General features: G+C 34.6%; 1 protein-coding gene across 1 annotated transcript; it reads right to left on the reverse strand.

Annotated features, from left to right (window-relative positions):
• Nucleotides 1-2,972: 2,972 nt before the first annotated feature.
• Nucleotides 2,973-12,742, reverse strand: Stlk (Ste20-like kinase). Its single transcript, XM_085958182.1, has 7 exons — nt 12,457-12,742; nt 10,302-10,534; nt 7,906-8,086; nt 6,812-7,007; nt 5,065-5,179; nt 4,255-4,376; nt 2,973-3,205 (listed from the first exon to the last, which is right to left on the reverse strand). The coding sequence occupies exons 1-7, from the start codon at nt 12,619-12,621 to the stop codon at nt 3,129-3,131; spliced, it is 1,089 nt and encodes a 362-aa protein (XP_085814308.1). The 5' UTR covers nt 12,622-12,742; the 3' UTR covers nt 2,973-3,128.
• Nucleotides 12,743-12,989: the final 247 nt, after the last annotated feature.

Raw genomic sequence — 12,989 nt, forward strand, 5'->3', positions numbered from 1 at the left:
TTTCAATTCGAGATGCGTTGAGATTATGTGTACGGCTTTGTTTAGTGCGTGTTCTGTTGATGTTTGAGGGGTAAAGCCAAACTGTTTAGTGCTCAATTTGTTGTTTTTTGTAAGATGCCAGTGCACTCTCTGAATTGCTAGTTTTTCTAGCACTTTTCCGAAAACGGGAAGGAGGCCGATAGGCCTGTACGATTTTGTGTCCATAGCATCTTTCCCAGGCTTAGGAACGGCCTTAATGATCGCTATTTTCCAGGATTTCGGGAAGTGAACGAGTGTCAGACATTTATTGTATAGTAGTAGAATTTCTTCAGGGAAGTTTTTTGCGAAATTTTGGCAGATATCTAATGTGAGGTTGTCGTGTCCAGGTGCCTTTTTTGGAGTCATATTCTGTAAGGCGGATAGGATCTCAGTAAGTGTGAATTGGATATCATCCTCTCCGCCCGGAATATGGTTGTCTGATGTGTGTCTGATGTAGTGTTGAATCGGTGTATCTGTTGTTGGATCATCGTATGGAAAGAATTTTTCCATTAGGGCTTTTGCAGAGTCTTTTGCGGATGAGTGCTTTACTCCCTCTGTAGTAAGTGTCGATTGAATATTGCTGGCATTAGTTTTTTTTGTTATTTTGTATAGCGAAGACCATGCTGTCATTGGCGTCTGAGATTCATAAAATAATTTAGCGCTTTTAATTTTTGCTTCCTCAATGGCTGTTTTGTATGCTTCTCTTTTGTCGATATAGTCAGTGAGCTTTTGTGGTCGCATGATGTCACTTGAGTTCTGTAATTTCCGTTTTGATCTGAGAGTTATTCTTTTCATTTTTGTTAATTCAGCGTTCCACCAGATTGGATTTTTCCTAATATCATGTTGCGTTTTTTGTGGGAGTATTTTATGGCATGCGATAGAGATTGCCGAGGTGACCGTTTCCACTGCAGTGTCGAGTTCAGGAGTTGTATGTATGTTTTCAAGGAACTGTTTATCTATGTTAAGCTCGGCCATGTTTTCCCTTGTCAATTCATTTATTTTTCTCCAGTCGGTTTTTTCATTTGTTATAAAAATGCGTGTTGAGTCGGTCATGGGTGAGAGTACGCTAATTGTATTGTTCCAAGTAAAGGTGATTGGGTTGTGGTCTGAGATGGGGTTGTGTTGGTCTTCTACTGTCCAGTTAGCAATTTTGTGTGTTGTGTTTGGTGAAGAGATAGTGATATCGATATGAGATTTTAAATGTTTCCCGTTCCGCCAGGTGCTGTAAGTTGGAACTGATCCTTCATTACATACGTGCCACCCAATGCTGGCTAGGCAACTGATGATCTCATCGCCTCTTTTGTCATTTTTCGGGCTCCCCCACCAGCTGCTTTTTGCATTGAAATCTCCTCCTATTATATATTCGCCTTTATCTTTTCCTAATTTTTCAATTTTTTGGAGTGTTACCAATGTTGAGGATGGTGGTGGTATATAAATTGATCCAATCGTTAGCTGCAAAATTTGAATTTCTATGCACTCGTCAATTACATGCATGGTCACAGCCATGACCTATTTAGGCTCACCAGGCACCAACAGCGAGGGCTGTGCGGCTGGTAAATGCACTCCCTAGAGATGTACACATATTTAGCGGTGCATTATGTATATTGTTTTTAAAATTCTATTTCATTGTTTAATTTGTATTTTTTTTTTTGAATTATTTTTTGCTTTGTTTTTTTCTTTACTAAGTTGATTTACCTGTACTTTTTATTCTAAATGTCATGTTGTGAACGTCTTGAATTAATATTTTGTTATGTACTCTATGTCTTTTTTAAATAATCATTCAATAGAGCACACTAGTGAGTGTACTATAATTTAAAAGACAAAGTGGATACAATCAATGCTTTGATAAGAAGTGACTCGGGATGTTTTATGTCTAATAAAAATATGGTGTAGCCACCTCAACGATCTCGGAGATGAAAAACAAAGTGAAATAATGTCCGAGGATAGAAGCTTAGTGTTTAAGGTTATGAAAAAATCACGAAATGAAATTGATAAGTGTATTTTTATGTGGTTCATTTAAAAGCGATCATCTGAACAGCCAATAAGATCTGGTTCATAGATTGAAACTTCTGAGCATGTTTGCGTTGGGTCGAAAAATTTAAAGGGCGACATGGTATTAGAGAACTAGAAGTTCACGGGGGAAAGGTTTCAGTTGACACACCTTCAGCAAACAGGAACATTTTGGAGAAAGAAGAATACGATGAAGACTTTATATAAATACGGTATAATGCTGATGAGATAGCTTTAAACTTCCCAACAAATCTTTAGCATTGAGACGTGAAAATGCTGCATCTGGGTACAAAACCAGCAAAGAACGTGGCACCATAATGGTGTGTGCCAATGCAGGCAGACACAGAATCCCACTGTTTCTAATTGGAAAATTGAAGAATCCCAGATTTAAAAATATTACAAATAACAAAATATCAATAAAAATTGTTCATACTAAATGAACTTTTCTTTCCCTGACAATTATTTTTCAATTATCCGGATTACCTTCATTTCCAATTAGTCCGGATAATCGAGGTTCTACTGTATGTGTATTTGCCAGACCCAGGATTCGAACCTGGGACCCACGACATTAATATAATTTGGTTTTTAATGTGTACCTACATATTGTAATAAAGGACGGAACAAATTAGAAAAACTGTTTTTTGGGTGCAATTCAGTAGAACATGGAGGAGCGATTACCGAGCCAAATTGGAATCTAGGGGGTGACACATTTAGAATGAACAATGGCAGTGGCGCTAATGTTATTTTATTTGTACATATTGTGTGTATTTCAGTACTTGAAATCATCATACTTCTAATGATGTTGCACTCCAGTAACTTAGCTGTGATGAGCACAAGTGGGTCGAGAATATTTAATTATACAATCCAATTACATTTATGGATCTTTTATCAATACGGATATAGGAATGTGTTTGGATTTGGTGATAGAAATAACAATAAAAAAATTGTGAGTTTCTTTCTCATATATATTTTGTTTTACAATATGTTTTAATAATATTAAATGATATTAATAGATCATTCATACGATATTTCTCAAACACCATGATAATGTAATGTATGTGCAAACTAACTAAATATCACATGTTATTTTTTTTCTATCTTCAGAAATCCCACTCGCACGAATTTTCAATATCCATCTCTGATAGTTTTTCTTCCAATAATACTGCTGGCAAATTATCTGCAAAAAGTAAAAACATTTTTGAAGAACAATGCAAGTATATGAGGAATATCACAAGAGATCGAAAAGAACATTTTTAATAAGAATATAATAAAAAGATATCATATAATTATTATGTAGCTACCAGCGAAGTGTGGAGGTAGGCTGTTAAAATCCGCCATAAATAGTGCAGATTAAACATTGTTAGTCATACGTATTTATTTTTATTGAACTAAGACCAAAATTTTATTTAAAGATGGTGTTGGGTAATTTTTAAAAATCAATTAAAACCTGCGTAAACCGATAGTTTTGGTATATTTTGGGGGAAATGACAAAATTGTGCACACTTTTTCATTCATACTTATTTGTTTTCGTTGGATTAAGAATACATATTACACGTCATATTGTTGGTTCATTTTTTTTAAATTCATTAAGCCCTGCCTAAACCAAACTACAATCAGATAAAAAATTTTATCTATAAAATATCAAGTTATGTATGATTTAATTGCGTTATTTTAGATATTTTATAGATAGACGAGTATTTTTTGAATATTATATTATGAGTTGGTTTTCGCAGGGTTTAATTGAATAATTTTAAAAACTAACCAACACCATTTGTAAATTATAGTCTTATGTATTTCAATGAAAACAAATACATATGACTGACAAAGTTTAGTGTGCACTATTTATGGCGGATCTTGAAAGCCTACCTCCTTTTTTTAGACAAACTGGAATTGCTTCGGTGATTTTAATAGTGAAACTGCAGTAGGCTCCATCTGGTAGAGATAGAGGAAGGGTTTATTCAACATCTTTTTACAATGAATTATTTCTTCTAAATATCTTCATCTAAATTCTAAGTAATTGTACCTAAATCATTCTGCCAAATTACATACATAATTGATAAAAATATAATGTAAAGTTAGTTGTTCAAACCCAGCGACAGAGACAGACGACACATCTGTTTGAACACGACACTACATCTTCATGGAGTAGTGTCATATGTTGCTGTCGTCTGACTTGGTCACACGATTCGAACGGTTAGTTCAAGATGTGGAAGCCATTTTTATAACCTGTCCTCTCCTCGATAGGCTGCGCTGAGTGTAAGAGCTCTGCCAGTGAATCGCTCTTGTGAATTTGTTTAAAAAAAGCGTGTAATAGTAACTGTGCAGATGTAGGTCTCGACGTAGGCTCCCTGAAAATCAGAAAAACAGTTTTACAATGAGGGCAAATTATGAATATAAAAAATTATAAATTCGAGGTCTGAATAAAATCGGCATATTAGTGCGATAGAGAAAGTTTTCGGAAGCACTTAGTGACAAAAGTATCACGTACATACAAAGTTAGAGTGAGATGGAATAAACCGGAAAGTAAGAGCAGAATTCATTGCTGTGAAACCTCTTTATCGATGCTTGACTTGTGATCAGCCAAATATTGCAGTGTGGTTTTTCTTAAACATTTGGCTCTGTATTCAAGGCGTTGGTGATCCGATAATTGGTCGCGAATAGGAAGATCTACTTCAATTTAGTCGCCAACAGAAGGTTATCTGTGCTGTATTGAAGTTTATAAACCGAACTGAGAAAAACAAAGACGAATACAGTAGATACTTGAATGTCCAGTCTTTGGTTATCTGGTTTGCATTGTGACAATCAGTTTCAAATGGTTTACAGTTATTTTCATTCGATTTTAGCTGATCAACAATAATCGAATTGTGACAATCCACCTAACTTCACAAGTATGGATACGTTTTTCCGGTTTGCAAGAGTTTATTGTCAAAAACCACTTTGTTGAGATGTGGCTTGAGAATACCTACTTAAATGTATTTGGTGAGGGTATCAATAAATAATATTGTAATATGAATAGTTAACGGAAATATGAAATACCTTTGAAGACAGAGCTCTGTAAATTCGTGGAATGATTCAGTCAATGTTCTTGTTGCGTATACATGTCGCATTTGCAATGCACTACTGCTGGCAACACTGTCTCCCACACCAGAATCTAGAAATGAAACGCAGAAATTGAATTAACCTTCCCTTTACGATGTTAATAAATTCCGGCCGTTCCGTGATGTCAGCATGCGTTACCGTACGAGATTGACAATATTATAGTAGGTAAAATGTAAACATAAATAAGTTTAATAAGGTTTCATCATCATTATTTGTTATTTGTTTTATTAATAAAATGATCAAAAAGGCATAAAAACTAAATAATAACTAAGGTAATTATAAGGATAATGAAATTTTACACATACCAATCAATTATAATAATATGTATTTACTAGATGATGCTAATGATATTGAAAATAATAACATTTTAATTCAATGTTATATTGATGATTCTAGTAATAGCCGAAATATGAAGATGACGAAGTGCATATTAACTGAAATATTTGCAGTTTAATGGGCTGGGTAACATGGGTGACATTACAGTAACGGGAGTGTAAACATGTTCAATACTTTATGCAAATGATAATAACGTGATCCTGTAAGTATTGTACGTTTATAGATATACTTCTGTTCAGGGACAGCTCTTGTATAGGAACAAGGTGCACTGATCTCCCAAAGTATTTAATAAGTACGTATTCAAATACCTACCTACATATTGTATGAATTAATTTTTGTAAAATATTTTTGGAAGTTGGCAACAAATAAATGCTGTCAGTGAATGTAGGCGTCGTTTCATACCTCAATCCTCCAAGATGTATTCTATGTTTAAGCATAAGCGAGCCTGTTTGTACGTCTTTATTTGCACTGCCTAATTTTATTATCACTGGCCGCCACTGCTTCTGGTGTACAAGTTAACAACAGACTACAAGCATGCTTGGGAACCTAATTGCCAGTGCAGCATCAGGTGTGACGAATGAGAAGTTAAATTTGCCACACTATGAAGAAATCGAGAAACAGTTAAATTTTGAAATTTACAAAATGTCAAAAGCAAGTTTCTTGTGAAGCAGGAAAAAAACAAAATCATCAACACACAATTTAAAAGATGTGTGTTGTCAGGCACAATGTGTTCACGGTTGTGTCTAGACTCAAACCGAAGGCACGGATAAAACAAACCGTTGGCAAAAGTGGTCTATTGGATGTGTCCCTTCAATGACTCATTCAGAAATGCTTCTAATGATATACGGGAAATATCCCAAATTTCTTTTATTTTGTTAACTGTCAATTTATGGTGGAACTGCATTGTATTGTTGTTTTTATTTAATAAAACGCAATTTTTTTGTAGTACTTATTCCAATTTTATATAATAGATTAGGACCGGTTTCGTCCGCCTCAGAGGGACATTTTCAACTAAAATGAAACTAAGTTGAAAATGTCCCTCTGAAGCGGACGAAACCGGTCCTAATCTATTATATAAAAGAAGTGGAATAAGTACTACAAAAAAATTGCGTTTTATTAAATAAAAACAACAAATATCCCAAAGCCAGCCACACTGTCAGGAAACAGTACTAAGAGAGCTAGAAAACTAAAATTCGTCTGGGTGATTTTGCCATATCGCGATTGGTGACAGAGTCGAACACCCCAAACTAGGGTTATACATAGATGTTTCTCATTCTAGGGGCAGGTACATTATACACACAATGTCGTAGTTATTTTCAAGTTAATAAGATTACTGATGATTACTCACCGTGAATTTCTAATTCCTGGAAATTGGATTGGGGGAAGGTTGTGCAGTCCAATAGTTGTGGCGTGTTTCCTCTAACTTTTTCAGTCAACATGAGAGTCGTTGGTATATCTGAAAATGGTATCGCTCCATTCGCCAGTTCACATGCAACCATACCAACGGAATAAACATCAGATTTCTCATCATAGCCTCTTAGATTCTGAAACAAAATATCACGTTAAATAATTAAAATTACTGATCTCTTCAGAGGTTTAATTTAATGTTCATGAAGTATTCTGAGTGAAAATCATGTTTAATAATATTGTAATAGATTTAAAAAGATGGCTGTGACGAATATTAGAATGGTAGTACCCGGCAGGCCACGAATTTCTATGAAAAAATAACAATAAAGACTTGTATATCGGTTAAGAATGTCACCATAATTACTAGAGATGGCAGTATATTGTGTACAATATATTAATTTATTTAAAATTAAAACAACCGAACGGGGCTAGTATAGTAAGTGTAAAGCATGGACGGGGAAAAAAACTATTTTTTTATATGATATTTATAAAATCCAATATTTTATACTGGTTGGTAAGAATCCCTGTTCTCTAATGCATTCACCCTATACATAGCAAACTTGTTGCTAAACACATTTAATACCAGAGATTTTCAATAGATGCCCTAATACGGTGTAAAAAAACATTACCAAGGAATACAAGAATTTCTCGTGCTTGATCTAAATTTATTATTAAATTAATATTGTGCAGTTTTCATATTTTTACCATTGCAAGTGAATTAAAAATTATTTTATAATACATGTATTGTCAATAAAAAATGGCAATAATTTTTATTGCAGAAAGCGATGTTGCCGTGTTATTGACAGTTAGGGTAAAATGTTATCAAAGCATGGGTATTAATTGTAATTAACAAATTTTACAAAAAGTCAACAATCTATTCATCAGGCCTTTAAGTATGTATTCTTTTTCCGCATCGCTTTTATATATTTAGGCTCCGTCTCTTGGAGAAAGTTTTCTTCAATACATTTGGGTAGCATGTATCAATTTTATATGATTTTGTACTATAGTTTGAAATGAGATAATGATGGTCTTTACTTGTTCCAACAGTTCCGGGCTGAGCCAGATGAGCGAAGTACTACTTTGCTGGGATGACGGCGGAAGACAGTGCAGCGATTTCTTTCTTTTACCCTGCAACAACAATGACTCCGCACTACTCAGGCCGCTCAGGCAAACATTGCCAGATGAACAAACCAGTATATGACTCGCACGTATGCCCCTGAAATCGTACAAACATATTAACATTCAGAAGGTCTTTCATCATTTTTGGGAATCCACCAATGGTATTCATCATATAGGACGAGACGCACAGTTCCCTTCTCCCTGGAGAGTGTAATTCTTCATTCTCATACAATGGCCAAGTCTCATATAGTGCTCACCATTGTGAAGGGCAACATTTGCGCTGGCTAGCAAATGTTTGCTGTTTACCGAAACAGTATCGGTATTCAACAAGCATCAAAAAGAGCCGACATTTGCTTGACTTGGATCATTGTGAAGAGGGGTGTAACATTCAATTGAAGTGTATTTGACTTTGACCCAAGAAAAATTTCTATGTTCAAGGGTTTTCATTATACTTATTATACGAGATATGTAAGGCGTAAAACCCACTTAACGCAGCGAGTGAGGCGCTCGCGCAAAATTTCACAAGTGGCACGTGAATCATCGAAAATACAACATAATCAAATACGCCAGAGTACACTGGTTTTGACAAAGCGTTATGCCCGCCTGCCCCATATTTCAAAGCACATAGGGAGGCGCACGCGTTATTTGGTTTCTCAGCGGGACGAATTAACAAAAACACTACATGTTCAAACATGTCAAAGCGGCGACAAGGGGCGCACGCTTTTTTATTTATCCGCTTCTGGAAGCGTTGTCGATAGACGGGCGCCTTGGCATTCTTTTAATAACAATAATGTCATTGTTTAGTTGCGCGGTGTGCGATATATTGCTAATAGAATTATGTCATCGTGAATATGAATTACAAGCCGCCGAGAAATAAAATAATAATTTTATTGCTTTGTTATGAGAGGGGCTGAAAATAATAATTATTTTGTGCTTCTCGTGCCTCTTATTACAATGGTGAAGGGTAATGCGCGGGTGGGAGGAGTGTCATTTCGGTTGTATTTACGCTTCACGGGCCTACTTCGCAGTGATCGCACCGATCCGACGCCTTTGATGGGCTTTATGCCTAAGGGTTCCGTGACTAAATTAAATTGGGAAACACTGATCTATGCCAAAGACTGTGTACTTATACTGAGTAGGTATTGAGAAACTTAGAGTTAACCCAGGGGGTCCTATGAACAAGTTACCTTGCCATAGTTTGTATGTATGTCGAGCCACAAGCGAGATAACTTCATTGTCAACATCACATCACATATATTTTCTGTCTATTCATGTATATTTCTAAGGCAATATTTATCAATGTTAATATAAATGCTGACTCAATTGACAATATTTATAATATTATCATTTCAGTCTGAAAATGTTCACTGAAAAAGTTGAGAAATAGGTATGCGTTTTTCAAATTTATTTTATTACAAAAATAGCTAACCTACAGATATCCACCAGGCACTACCAACGTAACTCGCAAGTCAGTGCCCTGAACTGTCTATAGTACAAAATATTTATTCCACATAATTTAATAACGGGTTTAGTCTGCTTCAATAAGATATTCTTGACTGATCAGTCCTGATTTTTATTAAATTATATGGAGTAAGTATTATATATCGTTTTATTCTAATAAACAAGTCTTGCAGAATGAAATTTTTTTGTTCTTATATTGTCAGATCATAAGTTATGTAAGTGATTTAAAATGGCAATACTTAATTAATGACAACAATGCAAATTATGGTTAACTAAAATATTGGAAAACTCATCACTTAGAGCTAGTGCAGATGACGCGTGTCTCGCCGCGAGTGCATGTGGACGGCTCAACGAAGTCGCCTGTACCTGGAATGCGCGCAAGTTTTTACGTGCAAGTCAAATCATGCCATCTGGACAAGGCCTTAGGATTAATCTTTATTTAGCTTAATATGTAATGTAAGTAGTATTATTATTACAGAATATGGTTCCCCCTAGGGAGCTTCCACATACCACTTTGTTGAATAATACTGATCGGAAGAATTTAAAAAAAAATGTTGCTACTCAAATAATGGAACTGTAGATTGTTAAATCAATAAATAATTAATAAAATGGCAATGTGACCAAATAACAGACATGTGCCGCATGTATTTAAAAAAAAAATATAAAACTTAACACAACACTAGTAAATATTCTGTGTGATTTCATAAAATATGTAATGATTGCCTATTTTCAAAACTCACCACAAACATAGGATAAAATGGCAAGAATCAGAATGACTTACAGAAACCAATTATTTAAAATAATTCAAATATGTAATTATTTTATTAATTTATGTAGTGAGTAATCTTTACCTGTGAATATATCCCTTTTTGTGTATGTAATCTAAACCTTGTAACGTATCTCTAAGTATAATACAGCTGGCTAGTTCTGGAAGTCCTTCATTGAAATATTTGTTGATTAAGTCCCGACAGGAGCCGTAAGTCATCAGCGGGGAAACAATATAAAGATCTAGGCCATTCACAAACGTGCTGAAGTACGGTAGTATATTTGGGTGCTGCAGTTGGCGGGTAGTCAAAATTTCTTGCTGCAAAATTAATTATCAGATTGCATATAAATAAAACATGTGTGACCCGAATGCATGACTCATGAGATACAAAGAAACATCAATGTATGAATTTGATGATAGGAAAACAATATGTCATTTGATTTTAATTAATATTAAAATGATTTGTTTAATTAATTGGAATATCTTTTTGGTTTGGAATGGTTGGTTTGGTTGGAACAAATTGTTCATTTAAAAGTGAATTCAACATTGTTATTAATGAATTTAGGTAACTTCGAAAAGAATAATAATACCGCATATATTACATTAACACATTCGCGGACACATGTTCGATACTACATGTTAGTGATATGACGCGTATCAAAATTTTTATTTTTAAATTTTCGATTTAGTAGATATATAGAAATGAGTTAAGTCTTAAGATACGACACTATCTGATGGAAATATGTTCACACCGTAACAAAAGTAAATAGGGAACATAGTGTTTTAATCCAAAATACGACTCATATACGCGTTGTGTCATATTATGTTGTACAGTACTGGACGTCTATAGACGTTCTGTAATATCACACTTAAAAAAAACGACGTCTATAGACGTCGTGGTAAAATAAAAAAAACTTCTTTGAATCTTTATTGTCAGGTACTCACAGGGAGCTGAAATACCTAACGAGTAAGGAGAAGCAGGCAACCGATCTCGAGTAAGGAAGAATACGTGATAAGTATAAACACGTGTCAAGAATACGTCATACGTCGAATACTGACAAATGCTTTCGGTTTATGCATTAACACTCATTTAATATTGGTGTATTACACACACTATTGCACGTCTGTAATATGTGGTTCATTTTCGTAGGAAACTCACACATTCAAAACCCTGTGTCAAAATTTACTGTAACGTATTTTAATGTTTTAAATTTACTGTTACGTAAGAATACGTGATAAGTATAAACACGTGTCAAGAATACGTCATACGTCGAATACTGACAAATGCTCTCGGTTTATGCATTAACACTCATTTAATATTGGTGTATTACACACACTATTGCACGTCTGTAATATGTGGTTCATTTTCGTAGGACACTCACACATTCAAAACCCTGTGTCAAAATTTACTGTATTGGTATATAGCCTATCAAAATTCTATTTATTATCTATTCTGTTCTGTGGGTACTCAGTTTAATGGCACTTTCTGTTTTATCAGTCAAGAGACGAAAGATCTCAATCACCGTCTAATAAGTTTGACGGAGACATCATTTTTGACATTTTGTAAGGCATCACGGTATGCCTGTGGGTTTTAGGCGGAAAAGATCAACAGTAAACGTGCAGAATACGATGCCGGATTTCGTAACTGAAGTATCTCCATTATTGGCAAGAGTGTAATTCTGTCTGTGCTAAGTGTTGGACACGACTGTCTAGTTAGTATCTCAAAACAATCAATAATTTTACATAATATAAGAGAAAAGGTAGTTAAAACTGGGGTTCTCATTTCACTAAAACCGAAAACATTGTCTTTTTACTTAGCAGAGTTCACGTAAGTAGTACACAATAAAGCAAAGAACACCGTGATTGTGGCAGAACTCTGATACGGGATGGTAGAAGAAGAAAGGTATAATTGCTGGATAAGCATGTGTCAAAAATAGATACAGTTGCAAACAGTATCTCTCAGAAAATATAAAAAATACGTTTTCTGTCAGGGGAGGTGCTCGAGTGATGTTACGTCAAATTGCTAATAGATCTGCTAATTAGTGAATGATATATCATTATTTTATAAATACATTTTTACGACGTTGTTTACAATGGTAACAAGGTAATCATTTTGACCATATAAAAGTCACAAGAAAATAATATTGCTCATTCTATTCTTACAAATACCCAGGCATAAATATAATTAGTTTACCTTTTTTTGAAAGAATATTATGTGAAAATATATCTGAAAGTCTAACCTGGATATGATTAGCATTTTCTCGGGCCCTGTCCAAATAAAACCTCTTTATTGCAACTGTCTGGTTGGAGGGTTTGTGAGATGCTGTGTAGACAACTGCGACCCCGCCACAACATTGTACGATCGCAGAATTAAGTTGATATTCGGCAATGTCTGACCCGAACATCGCGATTTTTAATAAATATTAGTGTTTCATGTACCGTTTAAGTAAAGTTATTGATAATAAGAGATCTTTGTGAGACAGACATTTTCAGGTTAGTGAAGTTTCGTTTGACAATTGACAGCACACCGAGGAAGTGTTGTCAGTATAAACAAAACATATAATATTATTATTTCGTTATTAAGAGGATTTTTTTCAAAATTCCCTTTTTGAGTTAGAAATAAGAAATTAAGTCACTATAATTATTAGGTGTAACCATGTCACCTGATCTCCTGGTCAACAATGAGTGTACGTACGTCCAAAATTCCTCGATTAACTGTCAAAATATTCAACTTAGCACGTAAGAATTATATCTAATTATAATAATAGTATGT

The sequence above is a fragment of the Rhyacophila brunnea genome, unplaced genomic scaffold (assembly GCF_057557595.1).
Source record: "Rhyacophila brunnea isolate RB1 unplaced genomic scaffold, BYU_Rbru_1.0 scaffold_11, whole genome shotgun sequence".
NCBI lineage: Eukaryota > Metazoa > Arthropoda > Insecta > Trichoptera > Rhyacophilidae > Rhyacophila > Rhyacophila brunnea.

Excerpts from the sequence above, each read along its gene's own strand:
- Stlk (XM_085958182.1), bottom strand. The coding sequence starts at position 12,621 with ATGTTCGGGTCAGACATTGCCGAATATCAACTTAATTCTGCGATCGTA. Across the intron at positions 7,008-7,905 it reads GCCCGGAACTGTTGGAACAA|AATCTAAGAGGCTATGATGA; the intron begins GTAAAGACCATC and ends ATTTTGTTTCAG. Across the intron at positions 4,377-5,064 it reads ACAGAGCTCTGTCTTCAAAG|GGAGCCTACGTCGAGACCTA; the intron begins GTATTTCATATT and ends TCTGATTTTCAG.